We start from the raw sequence: 18,466 nt of genomic DNA on the forward strand, positions 1-18,466 counted from the left end.
CCCTGGAGTATGCTGAGATTTTACCCTCATTATCTATCTAGTGAAAAGTGAGTGGTTTCGATGGGTCTTGAGAAACAGGAGTATTCCTCTTCAAAGCACCTACCCCGGATGGGTTAACCATGCAAACTTCAGGAAGCACAGGAAGGCTAGTTTCCTTGGATACAAGAAGGCAAATTACTTCTAGAGGCAAAGAAGGCTCAGAGTGACTTGGGTGGGGGGCTCAAGCTTGTCAGATTCATCTGGTTCCAACCACACATCTCCACTCTAAATTTCAGTATCTCATTCTTTCCTAAACGGTGCCCTTTCACACGACAAACTTTGCAAGATCAAATCCAACAGATGTAGGCATTTAGCAACCTGCACAACTAAATTAAGATTTCTCATCAAAATCTCAGACCGAGAGAGGAGTAGGAACTAAGTTCCTAATAAGAGGGGCTAATAACCATAATTAATATTAAGTACTTACCATATGTCAGTCCCTGTGCCAAGTGATCGATATACACACTATTTGGCGTCATGCACTGCTTAATTCCTTTCATTGCACTCAAAATAAAATCTTAAAGCTCTGCCAGGGCCTTTTAGGTCCTGAATGATCGATCCTGCCTCCTGCTTATCTCCCTGATTACTCTGTTCAGAAAGTTTCCGCCATATATATGTACATACACATATATACACACACACGTATACACATGCCACCTCTCCCAAGCTTCCAAAAGAAAGCAGCTCACTCCCGGCCTTAGTTTTCATCTGGAAACAGGGCCTTTCTTCTACCACTTGTCACCACATTATTTTATTTATCGTGTTCTTCTCTTGTTTATTGTATGTTTCTGATTTATCACGTTTATTTATTACATGCTTATTATTAATTATTCCAGGCAACTGTAACCTCCCCTCGGGCTCAGGAAGCATTTGCAGGATCCTCACAGCTCTCTGAGATTAATCTACATTATTTCCGCTGCTTTTCCAACGGGCAAGCCGAAGTTTGGAGGGGCCAGAGGAACCTACTCCACGTCACTCAGAGCCCACTAGAGCCTAAGTCTTGAGTCTCCCAGGCTGGGCAGCCGCCACCCGGGGCGGGGGCGGGGGGCGGAGGGGGGCATACTCTTTGGTGAAGCTCTTTACTGAACCCTCCCGTCCTTGGAAACATAAAACATCATCATTACCACAACAAAGCTGGCGCGTCTCTCACGCTCCACAGGCGCACGCCGTCAGCTCCGCGTCCCGGGCCCAAACTGCGGCTGCGCACGGGGCCCGCCTCTCCCGGACCACCGCCGCGCAGCCTCGTGGAGCTACCCTCTGCGCAGGCGCACGCCGTTCGCTTCCGCTCGGGGCGGGGCTGGCGTGCGGGGGCGGTTCCCGGCAGCGGCTGCGGTGGCCGCGCCCCCCAGCCAGTGTTCGTATGGAGCCTGGGGGTCGCCGCGGCCTGGCCTCCGCCCGGGGGCCGGCCTCGGCTACCCGGAAGCCAAGGCAGGAGCCGGGTGCCGGGGCTGAGGCGCGGGCTCCTGGCGCCAGTGCCGTCAGAGCCCGCCGCTTCCTACTCTGCCTTTACCTGGTGGGCTTCTTGGTGAGTTCCGGGGCTGAGGTCGAAGGGCTGCGTCCTGGACCTGGAACCCAATTAGGGGTGGTTTTTTTCTTGAAGCTCGAGCGGTGGTAAGGTTCAGCCAGGGCTGGGAACCTGCGATCCGCCTGGTGGTGCTTCCTTACTTTTCAAGCCTCCTCTTGCTCCTAAACCCCTTCGCTCTGCTAGGCCATATTGCTTTATTGCCCCTAAGCGCTTTCTGGAGGGCCCAGTTCGCAGCTCCTGTGCCCCTCTTGCCCTCTGAAAGGCCCCCAGCACCAGCCTCAAGTGTGATCTGTGATCCAGCCGGGCTCAAAGGTGACCCCAGGTGTTAGATGCTGTGGTAGGTACTGCGCATGCAGGGTGGACAGTAAGGGCTGGTGGGCAAGCTTGAGGAAGTCCAGCTGATCTGGTGTCTGTAAATGTGCTAGGAATACACAGGCCTTTATGTCAGTCCAGGTCGGGGAAGTCTCTGTTGATGACCCCACTTGGAGAGAATTAGGCACATTTACACTAGGATTCCTGGTAGACTTGAGTGTTTAAAAATGCAAACCACAGTCTTTTTGATTGCCGAGTAATGCTCCATTGTGTGTGTACACACACACACCTTCTTTATCCATTCATCCTTTGATGGACATTTGGGCTCTTTCCATATTTGGCTATTGTGGATAGGGCTGCTATAAGCATAGGGGTGCATGTGTCCCTTCGAAACAGCACACCTGTATTACCAACCAAAAAAAATGCAAACCACAGTGAATTATACACATCTGCCCTTCAACAAAGATTGGACAACGCAGATTTGGTTTTTTCATGATTTGTGCGTGTGTCCTGGTTAAATAAACGGCGGTTGTTATGATTTCCAATGTAGAATGGAAAGCTTAGAAAGATGAGTGTAGCATCGATGGAGGAAGTCATCCATACATCCATCCATGTATTATTGATAGAATTTCAGAAAAGCTGCTATGTGGTAGATGCTTTAAAGCTCCAATCATTGTAATACATAGTCCCTGCTGGGAAGAATTTAACTGTCTTACTAGTAAGCTTGTGTTGGTAGTTCATGGGTCATTATCTCCAGGAACCCGAGATCCAACTCTTTACTCCTCTCTTTCCAAGTCTAGACCTGGTGCATTTGATCTGGTTGTGAGCCAATCCATGTTAGGGGAGAATTGGGACAAAGGTCCGGTAGGATTTCCTCTTTGCTGAGTCTGTATCTTGATGACAAAAGGAACTAGTCAGGTTAAACGTCCCTGGGAGAAGACTGCCTCGGCCGTGAATAGTCCCCAGTGTCACTAGGTCTTGGCAAAGAGGAATTATCGTTTTCTGCCCAGATGCAGGTTAAGACCACTGCTCCCCAGTATGATAGAGTCTGGATGCTGAGCCATGCTCAGCTAGGAGAGGAGCAGGAAGGCAGTTTCCCTGCCCCCTCCTCACTGCAAGGTGTTCATCAGCCTGTACAGTTTTAATGTTGAATTAATAGTTAAGACAATGATGAAAGCATTTTCACCAAGTCACTGTAAACACAGAGCCATGAAGCACTCAGGAGGGCAGCACTTCACACAGAAACTCTGCCTACAGTTAACCTTGCCCACCCTACCTCGCCCCAGGCTTAGTGCCTCCAGTTCCAGAATGCCTCAGCTTGGCATTCCTTAATCTTAGTTCAGTTTCAGGGTGTAAATACCTCTTCCACTTTCCATTCTAGTCACCCAGAATTCAAAACTATTGAGTGTGAGTGGTTCTGGAGATTTCGAAAGGGAGTTGGCTGCCATCCACCCTCTGGTAGGAGCTGGGTACTGTAAGCTACTGCTTCCCTCTCTCATATGGTACTACCGTCTGGTTCTGCCAGAGGAAGAGGATTTGGGCCCTCCCCTGGAAAGTCCGGATTGGAGTTCAGAGAAACCAGCATGAACTAAAATTCAAAATTGTTTGAGTTTTTTAAATGAATTCACAGATCGTTCATCACAGTCAGCGTCCCAACACAGATTTGAATATTCAGAGCTTCTCATATGTTGTGTATGCCCTGTGCACACAGTGAGTCTCATTTAGCAAGACTGATGTAAAATTTTAATAATTTGTTCAAGAGAATCATCAGGTCTCTAATATGTTCAGGGGAGAATGTAAGATTTCCCAAAAGTTAAAAGAGAATAGGGATTTTTTTTTTAATGGAAAATGTAAGCGATTAAAATATGTGCAGCTTTGGGTATCCGTGAAGGATCTAATGGTTCTTTGTTACGTAACATCTAAGGAATATTATACATAACTTAGTTATTACTTTTAATATATTTAGAGATGTAAAGAGCCCTAAGACTTTCGAGAAAATGGTTTTGGATTAATAAGAGAGGAAGGGAACAAGATTAAAGAAGTCATTTGCCAAAGTGTTCTGTTTTTAGTTCTCATCTGGGCTTCCGGGTTTCAACTTGTTTAAGAAGGAAGACCAAGAAGGCCCTCTGGACCCTTTTCGGTTACCATTCTAAGATGGTGCTAAGATCTGTGATTTCAGTCCCTCTCCTCCAGATACACGGTGAGGTTCATATTTTATTTAATCAGCTGTAGTCAGGTCTCTTATTCTCTTATTAGCAATTTACTCATCACAAAATACTTTCAGGGTTCCTACCCTGAAAAAGATCCTGGACAGTGTATTCACCCGTTTTGACAGAGATGTAGCTGTTCCCATGAAAGGTGTAAGCGATCCCCACTCACCTGATTTCCTTATAAATGGTTACAGGCACGTGACCAGTTGCAACATTCAAAGCGCATGCAATGTGGGTGGTTTTGAAGAGCGTGTGGATTCACGGGAAGAGAGAGGTTGCCTTTTATAGTACAAGGGAAGACAGTTTTACAGCACAACTTCCCAAAAGAGCTAACACCAGCCTCCTTGGAAACATAATATTTTTCAGGCTCACATGAGCCTATGTTTTCTTATTACCTTCCATAAATCTCAACCTACTTAGTTATTTCTCTTCCATCCTTTATTTAGAATAACGTTTTGAAAGTTAAATGACAAGGGGCACTGGGAAGTTTTTGGAAAATAAAATCTTGTTGGACAATTGAGTTTCCTTTTCTGACAGATCAGAAAATTCAGTAGGTAACTGATGTATTTTGTGTCTTTTAAATGATACGATACATCAGTAGGCTGATGACACAAAGCTGACAGAAAACCCCACAAGGCATTGACTCAGGCCCAAAAGAAATTTTAAGTAATCTTAATATCAAAATAATAAACCATAGTTCTTGTATAAATTTATGGGCTATTTAAGAACACTGGATAGTAACTATATGGCCACCTAAAGATGTCACCATGAAAAAGGGCCACTGAAAAGTGCATTTAGAGATTCATGTTTCTAAAATTAGGTGAAGGTATAGCCACCAGGAGAAGAGGCAGGCAAAAGATTCATTGTGGCTCAAAGAAAAAAATATTTTTCATGCATTTCTTTCTTTGTATTTAACCAGGATTATAACAAAAGGAATTCGGGTTGAATATAAAGAAAACTGTGTGTATGCCCAATGTACTTTCCTCCTTCTAAGCCAGTTGTAGAAAGTAACCAAGTAAAGTAGGAATGAGAACAAAACTTAAAGGAAAAATTAACAATCTATCTGTTCACTCAGAATACCTAGCAGGAAGGATCAGTACTTATCCCCAGTCCCAGAGAAGAGAAAAAATGTGTGAACTTCTATTGCATGTTAGACCTTTCTCATCCATTATGTCTTTTAATGTACATCATATTTCTACCGGACAGGTATTAAATTATCCCCATTTTTTACAGATGACAGCACTGATGCTTGGTGACATTCAATAACTTTCCAAGCACACATGCTTAGGAAGTGTTGGAGCTGGAACTGAAAACTGTCTGACCCCAAATCCCATGCACTTTCATTGACCCAGCTGCGAAACATTGGCTTTCCCCGCTACTCCAGCTGTCTTTCTCCTTCCTGCTTTGCTGAGACTTTCTTTTCAGATACTACCTTGTAAGGCTGTAAACCATGATTAGTTGCCTTCCCTAATTCTGGGAGGAAATTCATATTATTAAGCAAGGGATGCTTTGCCAAGGAATATGCATTATCCCTACTTCCTTTCCCACTTCATTACACACAAACATTTTTTTTATTTAACTTCTGTCTCATAGCCTCCTTGAGTATTAAGGATCAATTACAGAGAAGCTGAGGTTGAATGATTCTAGGTTATGGGGATCAGGCATTTACACGTAGCAATTCTTATAACATTATCATTGTATTTTGATTCTTTGATAACTTTAACCTGATGAGTGTAGCATGCTACAGATACAATTATGATTTCTTGTTTGCTGAAAATTTTAGGTATTGTTTTTATTTCTTTTTTAATTTTTTTAACATTTATTCATTTTTGAGAGACAGAGCATGAGCAACAGAGGGGCAGAGAGAGAGGGAGACACAGAATCCAAAGCAGGCTCCAGGTTCTGAGCCGTCAGCCAGAGCCTGACGCGGGGCTCGAACCCGTGAACCGTGAGATCATGACCTGAGCCAAAGTCGGACACTCAACCGACTGTGCCACCCAGACACCCCTGTTTTTATTTTTTTTAATCAGTTTGTTATTAGGATTACCACTTCGAGAACACCTAAGCTGCAGTTTCAATCGGAGGTAATTAGTGTTTTATTGTTTAGGATTTGTTTGGTGTAAGCATGGTCGTGCCTTTATTGAGCCTTCATGTCAAGTCTCTTGGAGCAAGTCCAACAGTTGCTGGAATAGTAGGTGAGTAGTTAATATTGCACATTTTCAGAGTGCTGAATTTTCAATCCTCTAGACTAAGACCCTAAAAAATAAATCAGTTACCCAAAGGTAAATTGAAAAGGGGATAAAAGGGATTTTCAGAATACTGAAAAATGTTGCCCTGGAGCAAATGCAGTTCATCTTTTCCTAGATTACCTGTGTTCAGAAAGGTTTTGAGGTTTAGCATTATCCCCTTCCCCTTACCACGAGTGACATTACAGGTACTTCCTGAGCCTCTCCAAGGAGCTGGCTGTGTATGTTAAAGGGTAGGTATAGACTCCTGCCTGCAGGAACCTGTAACCTAATGCGAGAAACCAGAGAAACACAACCTACAGAAATCAAGCCATGTGGCAAAGGGATTTGGGGTGAGCCCTGACAGATTGGTTGTAAGCTTCCTGCACCACCACCGGCATATCTTAGGGGGTTGTTAGGGTCCCTCTACCTGTGCAGCATAAAAACTGCACATCTGCAAGTTACTGACTCACCCAAGAGACAGGAAATAGGGCTTGGGATTGTGCTAATGTACAAGAAACTGTTAAGACTGAGAGCCCTTGGTAATTCACAGGCTAGATAAGCAAATGTTTGGGGACAGCTGTGTACAAAATGTTTGGTAAGTCCTCCATGCCCTGATTTGTACTTCCTTGGAAGGTGGAATCATACTGGACCACACAGCAGCACGAAGGTATTTATGCAGAGCAGAAGGGACGTGTTATTTGACATAATGGGGGTAAAAGCGCTCTGTAAAACATTGTCAGTTCTTTATAAAACTGGAATGTTGGAGGCATATGAGATAATACAGCAGATTAAGACTCAGTAGAATTCTTGCTGATTTCAGATTTCTACTCCCCCCAAGTACTCTCTGTTCAGTCTTCTCAGCTGGGGGTGCACATCCTCACAAAGTGGGAGAAGACCGCTCTGTCAGAGTCCCTGCGGGTGGCCCTTACCTTTAGTCTCTCTTTTGCTTCCTTCAGTTTTATTTTGAAGGTCTTTTATTAAAAATTGTATTACTTTACTCTTCCAACTGAAAAAAAAAAGGGTAATTTCCTTTTAAAAATGGTCCTCCCCCCACCCCCAGTGTTTCTCTGTTAATTTCTTTGTAATTGTTACCATATTAATCCATTTTTTGTGATGGGTCCATCTGATTTTATTGATTTACGGATGTCTTTTGTAGGCTCCTCCTATGGCATTTTGCAGCTCTTTTCTAGCACATTGGTGGTAAGTTATCTCCCATCTGGCAACATATCTGGGTCACATTTTGGGGGTATTTCAGGGCACCTGCCTGGGTGGCTCAGTCGGTAAGCGTCTGACTTCAACTCAGGTCATGATCTCACCATTCGTGAGTTCGGGTTCTGTGCTGACGCTTGGAGCCTGGAGCCTGCTTCGGATTCTGTGTCTCCTCGCTCTCTGCCCCTCCCCACTCATGATCTCTCTCTTTCTCTCTCAAAAATAAATAAACTTTTAAAAATAATTAAAAACATTTTGGGGGCATTTCCATAGTCGTGGTGGACCTGCTGTGTTCCTTGCTTTCCTCAGGGCTGCTGGAGTGATGTGGTTGGAAGACGGTCTTCCTTGCTGGTGTGCATTCTGTTCAGTGCCCTGGGTTATCTGATTCTTGGAGCATCCACCAATGTGTTCCTGTTTGTCCTTGCTAGAGTCCCTGTGGGTGAGTCCTTGCCTTTGTGTGTGTGTGCACTCAAAATAAGTCAGTTACATGTATCTGTAGAAAGAGACTTCCCTTCTTGATTAGAGCTTATGTAAAAAAGGGAATAATGACAACAGCATGAGTGCAACACCAGCCGCTGCTGGTGGCGGAGCACTTCGTATCAGCCAGGCTCTGCTAACTCGTGCCGAGCTCCAAAGCTTGCACATGACCGTCTGAAGCCCTTGCCGTCTGTCGGTGTGAATCATCACGCGGCTGCACAGACCTGTCTCCTTCCCATCGATCTGATCTCTGTGCGTTCAGTCAGTAAGAATTTGTTCGTCTTTGGCCAGCACTGTGGTTACTGTTCTTTCTCTTGGCGAGCTGATGGTTTTAAAATTGGGCTTCCTGACTTCAAGTGGAGATTTATGGCTATGGCTTTCCCACAGCCTTCTGTGAATCTGGCTGCTGCTTGAGGGAGAGACTAGGATGACAATGTAGTGGCTCATGGGTTGGTTTCTGTTTCCAAACTGACGTTGAATGTTTCTGGCATTTTCGAAATAGCTTTTATTTTGTCCATTCATTGAAACATTTTGTCCTTTCTTTGAGACACCACTTGTGAATGCTGTCATAGTGTGGTGCGTAGGCAGTTCCTGTGGAAGCTTTTTATTCTCTCTTTGCCTTTCTCAGTTGTGAGAGCCCTGGAGTTTCAGTGTTTCTTTCTCCCCTTACTCAATAGAGCACTGACACACTGCTGCCCTGTGGACGAGTTTGCAGCACTGGACCTCTGCCCGTATTCAGTGAAGCTGCTTGTTTTTAACTAACACCCCAAAGGAACAGAGCATAAAATAAGTCCTTTTGACATGCAGTTAATGATCACCTTATTTGGGATTTTCACCCCATTTCCGTCACATACATTCTTACTCTTCAAGTCTTTTGAGTTTACCCTCCAGGATTCATGCTGCGCCTTTCTATTGACCCAAAAAAAAAAAAAAAATGTTTATGAAGGTCTTTGCTTTGGATGTGAACAGTCATTAAAATGTTTTTATTTAATATGACGTGAGCCTGGTTTGAGTAATGATAGTTCTGTTAGGTGAACGTCATACTCTTTGCCAACAGGAGAGCTATACATAAAAGTTCTTTCTTGCTATGGGAACCTCTACAGTGCTTGGTGGCCCGGGGATGTGAGGGAGCCCTGGGAAGCCTTGCCGGGGTTGTGCCATGCAATGTCCTGTGTAGATTCAGGTCCTTGTATCCTGAAGGTGAACCTGAGGGAGGTTGAAGTACCAGAAGCAGACCTTTGGTTTTCCCCTCCTCCGTCTGTCCCCTAGCCCAGCCTCTGAAATGTACCAGAAAGCTAGTCTGGGTTGCTCACCGCATACTCTCACCACATTCCTCCTTCCTTAGGTGTGTGAGGTGAACCCGACATCGGTATCATTTCAAAATAAACACAGTATTATAATCACAGGAACATAATCTATCAAGCCTCTTAGGAATCATCTTCCGGCCCCATCCTTTCTCACATTCAAGGAAATAGGTCTAGAGAGAGTCTCTACCTAATTACCAAAGGGATTTATAAGTTTGCTTCCCAGAGAGGCTGGTTATCAGGCAAACACCCTCTCTGATGTTTAGACACAGCTGGGTATAGAACTCACCATCAGTGTGCTGGCAGAGTGATGTGCGGAGTTAAACTTCTTTCAAGAAGATCGTTGGAAACTGTTGTGTTACATCACAGTTGGGAGAAAATTCAGGCAGACCCTGCAGGAGCATTGATCGAGTGCCTGCTATGCATCAATCGACATTGTGGGCAAGCTGTGTTACCAGAATGCACAGTCTGTTCAGCATATGGAAGTATGGACGCAGACAAGTCAAATACATCAGCAGAAGTAGGAGGAATATGAAGTTGTAACATATAATTGAATCTCTTATTAAGCCATGTCACAGCTTTCAGTTTGTTTAGTCAACCAATTCATAACCCTCTCGCTAATAGAAAATCAGTTGGTATTGTTTAGATGACCGTGTCATCATATTTTTATATTTTTGCTCCCTATCCTTCTTGCCTGTTCTGTTTCTCTCTGTAGCAATTATCACCTTTATACACATACACACACACACACACACACACACACACACACACAGGCTCTGTGAAGATAGATACATTTGTGTCAAGGGTCAAAGTTAATGCTAGACGTATAGTAGGTATGCAGTGAATGTTTATTCACAGAATGAATGAATAAAGAATGATACATCTCTGTAGAGAAGCCACCATGAATTGCACTTGGCTAACAGAGAGGACCGGAGATACTGGGATGTCAGGGTGGGAGGTGGGGAAGCTGAGGATCCAGGGCTTCACCACCAGGGATAAGTTGACCAACTAGGACTGTGGGGCTCGACCGGGAGTCCAGTCACGGAGGCATCAAACTGCAGAGCTTAGACATTCGAAGAGAGTGGAGACTAGAACTCTTGTCAGTGATAGAGATGAAACGCAAGATACTTTTGGTCTGAAAAATGTCACAGAGCATGTTTCTTGTCCCCTTACAGGTATTTTTAAACACACACTCTCCATTTCAAGAGCTCTGCTCTCTGATCTGGTTGCAGAGAAGGAACGACCCCTAGTAATTGGACAGTTCAATGCAGCCTCTGGTGTGGGCTTCATCTTGGGCCCCATGGTTGGTGGATATCTTACTGAGTTAGATGGTGGATTTTATCTAACAGCCTTCATCTGTTTTTCTGTCTTCATTCTCAATGCTGGTAAGTTGACATTTCATCATAAGAAGACTGTTTAGTTTATGCATTCACACTGATTTACTTTTATCTCCGTACAATTTGTTGTTCTTAAAATAGGCGGATTTTTGTTGTTCCACTCTAGTTAACATACAGTGTTCTATTAGTGTCAGGCGTACAATACAGTGATCCAGCCATTCTGTACATGACTCCGTGTTCATCCTGTTAAGCATATTCTTAACCCCCTTCACCCCTCACCTTAGAATAAGTAGACTTATAATTTGAAGTTGGACCACTTCAGCCCCTGCTACAGACCCCCCCCCCCCCATGTCTTTCCATCATGCTAAAAGCACATATGTGTCTCATACAGCCAGCGTAGTGGTGAGCTGGCCCTGCCCCTCATTCCGCCTCCCTCCATATGCATCAGCCACACTGGCTTCCTGGTCGACCTCACACACACCAGGCTCATTCCCACAGGAGGGCACTGCAATTTGCTCTTTCCTCCGCCTACAGCATTCTTCCCAAATATCTTTACTGGGTCTTTCTTCTTATCATTCAGGTGTCAAATATTTTCTTCCTTGGAAAGGCCTCCCCTGATGATCCTGTTTAAAATAACTCCCATTTTCTTGACAGCACTTCTGAAATTATATTAGAAATTTGTTTTCTTGCATCTATTCTTTCTGTCCCTCTCCTCCCCACCTCCCCACACATACCATTAGAAAGTAAACACCACAGGCATAGGGGTTTGCTCATTGTTGTCACTCCTGCCCAGAACATGCCAGGCATAAAACTGAATTCAATAATATTTGATGAATCAAAGAATACTGACTGGACTGTGAGCCCCTGAATACAGGGTCAGTTACCTAAAGCAAAGAAGATGAACCTCTTTGCCCAGAGACTGGACGTGGATGAGCCTTAGATGAACAACTTTAAATTTTTTTTTTTTTTTTTAACATTTATTTTATTTTTGAGACAGAGAGAAACAGAGCATGAATGGGGGAGGGTCAGAGAGAGGGAGACAGAATCTGAAACAGGCTCCAGGCTCTGGGCTGTCAGCACAGAGCCCGATGCGGGGCTTGAACTCACGGACCGTGAGATCATGACCTGAGCCGAAGTCGGACGCTTACCTGACTGAGCCACCCAGGCGCCCCAGATGAACAACTTTATAAGCAAGAAGAGTGATTCACGTTATTCAGTTTTTCTTAAGTGTAACGCTAACCTACTGCACCATTTTCAGTCTTTGTCTTCAAGGCTCCACATTGAGTGATGAATTCCATGTTGAGCTAGGATTTCACACTCAGGAAGCAGAGTTCGTGGGTTCAGTGTCAGTCCTCACACGAATACTTCATGATTTCCTGCCAGAAGTTTAACCTGCAACCTCAACCAGGAGGCGAGGTCTGATGGATTAGTGTAAATCTAGATAATACTTTAAGCACCTGACCAGTTGGTGTGGCCAGGTACCTTCCCACACGAAGGAATGTGATGAATGCGATAGCACTCGAAGTCAGAAGTCAGTGTGTAAACGAAGAACATGATTATGGAGTTCTGTTTTGGATTCTCCAGCGGTGCTGCTGTTTAATATTTTGCCCTCACCTAAGCCTGTGAATGGGTCTGAGTCAGTCAGGGATACATTCACCTGCAAGCGTTCTCAACCACAATGGCTAAAAAAAGTAATAGGGGTTTATCTTACACTCTTAAGAAATGTGGAGGTCGCTGGACCAAGCTGATGCAGGAAATAGCAGAGGAGAGCAAGGGGGGGTGAGGGGCTGGAGAGCAGACACTGTCTAATACGGGGCTTTGGCCTAACAGTGCATTGAACTCAGTGCACGGTGTTTGTTTTTGTTTTTGTTTTTTTTCCCCTCAACAACTTCAACTGTTTTCCTCAACCCTCTTTACCCCTTCAGCTTCTCGTATCCTCTGTCTGATCTGCCCCGTTGCCTGAGAAAGGCCTTTTATGTCTTTTTTCCATGATTTCTGTTTTCAGACAGAAGTCTAACAGACTTAGATTCAGATTCCTGCTTTGCCACTTTTTAGCGTGGGCCTTGGGTGGGTTGTCTCAGTTCCTCATCCGTAAAACAGGGTGACAACACTCCTGTGCTTGTTAGGACGAACACCATAGGCCTTGCACACAAGCAGCTCACCCCTCTGAGTCGAGTATGGGAAGCCCTCAGTAAATGTTAGTTGCTGTCATGATTATCATCTTATTATTATTTTAATTATACTCTTCCTCTCAGTCTTCCAGGGACAAGCCTTTCTCATTTTTATCAAGATTCTATGAAATGTCTAAGGGCCCTTTTAAAGATCAGAAGAGGTGGAAAGTCCAGGCCTGCATTCTTGTGTGGTTAGTTTCCTGTCATAAATTAGTCCCTGGGTAATAGTCCACCTGTACTATATTTGGAGAAACCACACACACAGATGTAGCTGCTGAAAACAGCATGAAGTGGCCTGAATGGTCACTGGTCCAAGTTGAATTTAAGTGTGGAAGGACTGAGAACCCAACAGCATGAGTTTGGAAAAGATATCCTAGAATGGCAAGCTGGGATTCAGTTTTAAGACATTTGGGGGCATGGATTGGCCATGCCAATAGGTCATTCTACTTGGATGGCATGGGATAAATAAAACAATCATGGCAGGAATGTGCCAGTCACAAGGGTGGAGGTGGGATTATCTGAATAGGAATGGAGCTGCTGTGTCAGGTCATGCATCACGGTCTGTGAGAATGGCACCCCCAGAGATTTTGAGGTGTGACTCACGAAAGCACATGATGGCCTTGACTAGGGGCAGATCCAAGCAGGTGCTTTCTGATGGGTCCTGGGCATCAAGCTGTCCCTCCCCGGCTGTCTCTGTTCACAGCATCCTGTGCTTTCCCTAACTTAGCACTTACCCTGTAATCCAGTTGCTTTGCTTGTCCAAACCCCCTTTTAGACTTAAATTCCTTGAGGGCAGGGATTATATAGGCCTGGTCTTGTTGGTTAATATATTCCTACTATTCAGCACAGAATTTAGCATTTAGGAAGCATAAATATTCAGTATTCGAACGGATGAAATACGGGTGGTGAATGAATGGGTGGATGGATGGGTAGGTAGATAATGGATAGGTGGAGAATTAGAAGGTAATGATGGGAAGAATTTAAACATACAGCATGAGAACTTAGATATTGCATGATATAGGAAACCAGCTCTTGAAATGGGAAAAAAGTGAACATTTTGTAGGTGTAGGTTTTGGTTTTTTTAGGTGAATCGCAGAATTCTGCGATCAAAATGGGGTAGAAGGAGCTGTGGGAATAGTTAAAAACTGGATTCAAAAATACAGATGGGTAAACATACTAATACAGAAATACAGAGTAGCAATCCCTTACAATTGCTCACCCCACCCCCATGGGGGCGCTGTGGGATTCAGGGCGTGCAGCCTGCTGTGACCGATCCTATGCCGTCTTAACAGGGCTGGTTTGGCTGTTTCCATGGCGGGATGCCGAGCTCACCAGTACAGAGAAAGGCCTGCCAGTGGGTAAGAACCCCGCACTTTGGGGGAAGACAGACTGCGAAGTGCAGGAAGCGGCCGCCCCCTGCCAGAGCAGGGCCAGGGGGAAGCCTGCCAGGCCGCCCTGGGTGGAGGTCGCTTCCACCCTGCGGGACATGAAGAGCCTGATATTTTCCGAAATGTGGGACATCTTTATGGTGCGCTTGCTGATGGCCGTGGCGGCCATGCTCTACTACAGTAACTTCATGGTGGGCCTGCAGGAGCGCTTCGGGGTGCGGCCGCGGGCGGCCGGCTACCTCATCAGCTACAGCAGCGCCCTGGGCGCCCTGGCCGGCCTGGCGCTGGGGCCCATCCTGCGGCTGTACCGGCACGACGGCCACGCGGTCCTGCTGCACTCGAGCGCGCTCACCTGCGTGCTGCTGCTGCTGCACGCCGCCACCCACACGGTGGCCGTGGCCGTGCTCTGCGCCTCGCTGCTGGCCGTCTCCACCGCCGTGGGCAGGACCTGCATCACCGACCTGCAGCTGGCCGCGGGAGGGGCGCAGACCAGCGGCACCGTCATCGGTGTGGGGCAGTCGGTCACGGCCGTGGGCCGGATCGTCGCCCCCCTCCTTTCGGGGGTCGCGCAGGAGGTCAGCCCATGCGGGCCTCCCAGCCTGGGGGCTGTCCTGGCCCTCGTGGCGATTTTCATAATGTCAGTGAACAGACCCCGCTATGGGCGTGGGGGCAGAGACAAATTAAAAAGCGAGTAGAATGGAAGTGGACGGGCAAGAAACCAACTCCGAGGCTGTGAAGGAGGGATGGTTCCCCAGCGGGTGTGCCGCGTCGGTAGACGTCCAGGTCCATCCTGCTGGATGATCAGAAGTCATCTTTGTCAAAGGGGAAGGTATTAAACGTTCTGTAAAAGTCTCCTCTTCGCACCCAACCAGTGGGGTTAAAATTTTCCAGGGAAAGCACTACCAGCTTTGGGAGAGGGGGATGGTGGTAGGTTAACAGAAGGTGATATGCTTCCCTGCTAAGTAAAACTTAGGGTATCACGTTAATAAAGTGATTCACTGGGACACAGGTGCCATCTCAAAATGCGTAAACTAAGAGGGGGCCTTTCTGCTATGAGAATCCTAGAGATGGAAGAAGCTGCTTTACTGAAACTCGCCTGTCACTCTCTCAAGTCATAACAAGGTTATGAGTTCTAGTTCCCCCTGGGAAACCAGGAAAATCAGATAGCTGGCCCCAGAGACTGATTCGGGGGGCCTCAGGGAGGCCCAGAAACCTGTATTTTATCAGCACCACTTGCACTTTCTCATGGAGGCAGAAAAAGGATCATTCAGAGACCATACTGGTTTTGAGTCAAGTCAAAAGCCAGAAACTTGGTTGTGTTTATGAATAGCTAACCCAGTTCGAACTATTAAAATTAAACGATCACAGTGTGTGACATTTCCCCGAGTTCTTGGCAGTCATGCTCCATAATAGGAGAAACAGGTTCCTGGGCCCCGTCCCCTGTGTCCACTGCCTCTGAAGCCCCACGCTCTGCAGAGAGCTGGTTGCTGTTCGTCTGGCCAGTTCTCCCTGGATTATCGGGCATGAACTGCTCCCAGAAGCCAGTGGTCCAGCAGGTGCATCAGTTGGATGGTGGTAGAGCCCAGTGGAGAAGCCAAAGCACAGGAATGCCTTTAAGATGACATCTCATGCAGTGTAAGAGTCAGGTGTCCTGCCTCATCAGAGGGATCTTAGTTCTACAGCATCTTATGTTAAAAGTCATTTCCTTTATCTCTTTTTACTATCACGACTGGGAACGAAAGAGCTGTGCTGATCTACAGGGAAATGTTTTGGTGTGCCTTTTCCTAGGCCCAAACTGCCATTCCAAAAGTAGGGCCCCAGGGTCCAGCCAAGAGGCCCAGAGTGAAGGTAGGTACAAACTCCCAAGAGCATCTGCGAGGCTCTTGCTATTTGGATGATGTCAGCCATTAATAAAAATTACTTTGGAGCCCCTTCTATTTTCCTCACCCAAACTACCACAGTTCATATCCCCTTCATTCTTTTTAAGTGGTCCACTAGGAACTTATTCCTGTTCTCAGCCTAACACATGTATAATTGTAAATGATACTTTAGTACACTAATCAGTTGTAACGTTAATACTAGTATGTAAAGCAGAAAAAAAAATGTTTCTCTATTTTTAGAAGTTGTGTGTGGGGTAAACTCATACCTTTATGAGAAAGAATTAATTGGATGTTTGAAGGTTGTCCTTTCTCCTATCTGGCTGCAAAGAAAATATTAACTTTTTATTAAATGTTATAATTGTGAACTTTTATACAAGCGCTAAGTGCTTTTGGTGAAACCAAAATATGATATACAATGGTGTTGGCCCTTAAGGAGCACACCAAATCATCATAGAGGTTAGATTCAAAAGACAAGAAGTAATCATGGGTTTATGCAATGAAGTAGAATTTCTCCGAAGATTATCCTTTCTGTGCACTCAGAAATAGACAAGTTTCTTAGGCACTCTTTAATATAGTCATTATTAAATGTTTCAAATCATAGGACTTTAATTTTGAAGTTAAATAAAGCCTACAAATTTATTAAGGCTTTACAATTAACCAGATCTCTGGAAATCCCGAAAACCAGGGTTGATCTTAGTATAGAAGAGTAGAGAAACATTTTCGTTATTCTCCACACTTATGTTTTTTTATAGAAATATTATACAGGCATACTTTGTCTTATTGCACCTCATTTTATTGTGCATCACAGATACTGTGTTTTTTACAAACCGAAGGCTTGTGGCAACCCTGCATCAAGCAAGTCTGTTTGCGCCATTTTTTCCAATAGCATTTGCTCACTTTGTGTCTCTGTGTCACGTTTTGGTCATTCTCACAGTATTTCCAGTTTTTTCACTGTATTTGGTCTGGTGATATGTGATCAGTGATCTTAGGTTTTCCTCTCATAACTGTTTTGGGGTGCCATGAACCACACCCATATAAGATGGTGAATTTAATCAATACTTGTTATGTGTTCCAACTGCTTTACCAATTGGCTGGTCGCCTGTCTCTCGCCCTCTCCTCGGGCCTCCCTATTTCTTGAGACCCAACAGTACTGAAATGGGTCCAGTTAACAACCCTACCGTGGCCCATAAGTGTTCAAGGCAAAGGAAGAATCAATCGATGTGGCAAACTTCCTTGCTGTCTTACGTTAAGAAATTGCCACAGCCACCCCAGCTTTCAGCAACCACCACCCTGATCAACATTGAGAAAAGATCCTCCAACCAGCAAAAAGATTACCACTCACAGAAAGCTCAGAGGGTGGTTGGCATTTTTTAGCAATAAAGTATTCTTCACTAAGGTATGGACATTGTTTTTTTAGACATAATGCTACTGTAAAGTTAATAGACTACACTATAGTATAAACATAAGTTTTATACATAAGAAACCAAAAAATGCATTTTACTCGCTTTATTGCAATATCCACTGTATTGCGATGGTCTGGACCAAACCCACAGTACCACTGATATATGCCTGGAGTTCCTCTTACACGGTCCAATGTATTGCTCTTCAAAAGTATGTTCCAGGAACCAGCAACGTCCACATCCCCTGGAGTTTGTTAGACGTGTAAACTTGTGCCCCACCACAGAGCTGCTGGGAACCACTCACAAGATACCCAGCTGCTTTGTATGTACAGTAAATTTTTAAAACCACTGGTCTAATGGACAGTATTTGTATGACTTAATGGAATATGATCTCAGGGAAATTAAATCTGCTCAATTAAAGTTTGTGTTAAAGTTTGCGTTGTTTTGTTTTTAAGCTCTTGAGTAACTTGTGTAAAATTTCCGAAGTATGTAGGTTGAGCCACATGAAATTGCCATTTTTCTAAGTCAAAAATAACCGCAGTTTCACATGATTCAACTTAGTATTATATGGAATCTTATTTTAGGGGCATTGAACTTGCCTGAGAAGTTTATAAAGGAAATGGCACCCTTTCACCATTATGCCAGCCACAACTTATAAGTTCTGTGACTCAGCCTCAGGGTTTTGGGTTCTGAATACTTGGCCTTCTCCACAGAAGGAAGGTATACCTCACCCTCCAGTCCAGAGAGATGAGCAAAATTCACAAAGGGAGCAGGGCATTCCTGACCAGGGCAGTGACCCGTGCAAGGCTCCGAAACCCAGGCTGTGTGGGTCAAGAGTGATGTCTCCAGCACACAGAAGGGGCTAGAATCAGTGCTGCATATTAGAGTCACCTGATGCCCAGAGCTTGCCCTGGACCTTGAGAACCAGACTCCAAAGTGCCCCAGAGTTGAGAGTGTCTGGCTTAGATCATGGAGGGTCTTGTGTA

General features: G+C 45.0%; 1 protein-coding gene across 3 annotated transcripts; it reads left to right on the forward strand.

The window, feature by feature from the left end:
• Nucleotides 1-1,342: 1,342 nt before the first annotated feature.
• On the forward strand, nt 1,343-17,915 carry MFSD9 (major facilitator superfamily domain containing 9). Of its 3 annotated transcripts, XM_042981080.1 has the most exons (7): nt 1,476-1,564; nt 3,946-4,076; nt 6,194-6,281; nt 7,471-7,514; nt 7,833-7,962; nt 10,480-10,689; nt 14,105-17,915. In XM_042981080.1, the coding sequence occupies exons 3-7, from the start codon at nt 6,212-6,214 to the stop codon at nt 14,893-14,895; spliced, it is 1,245 nt and encodes a 414-aa protein (XP_042837014.1). In that variant the 5' UTR covers nt 1,476-1,564; nt 3,946-4,076; nt 6,194-6,211; the 3' UTR covers nt 14,896-17,915. The 3 variants fall into 3 exon arrangements, with proteins under 3 accessions (XP_042837012.1, XP_042837013.1, XP_042837014.1); XM_042981078.1 differs by lacking the exon at nt 3,946-4,076 and having other exon boundaries at nt 1,343-1,564; XM_042981079.1 differs by lacking the exons at nt 3,946-4,076; nt 7,471-7,514; nt 7,833-7,962 and having other exon boundaries at nt 1,343-1,564.
• Nucleotides 17,916-18,466: the final 551 nt, after the last annotated feature.

Source organism: Panthera tigris, chromosome A3 (assembly GCF_018350195.1).
Source record: "Panthera tigris isolate Pti1 chromosome A3, P.tigris_Pti1_mat1.1, whole genome shotgun sequence".
NCBI classification, from domain to species: Eukaryota; Metazoa; Chordata; class Mammalia; order Carnivora; family Felidae; genus Panthera; species Panthera tigris.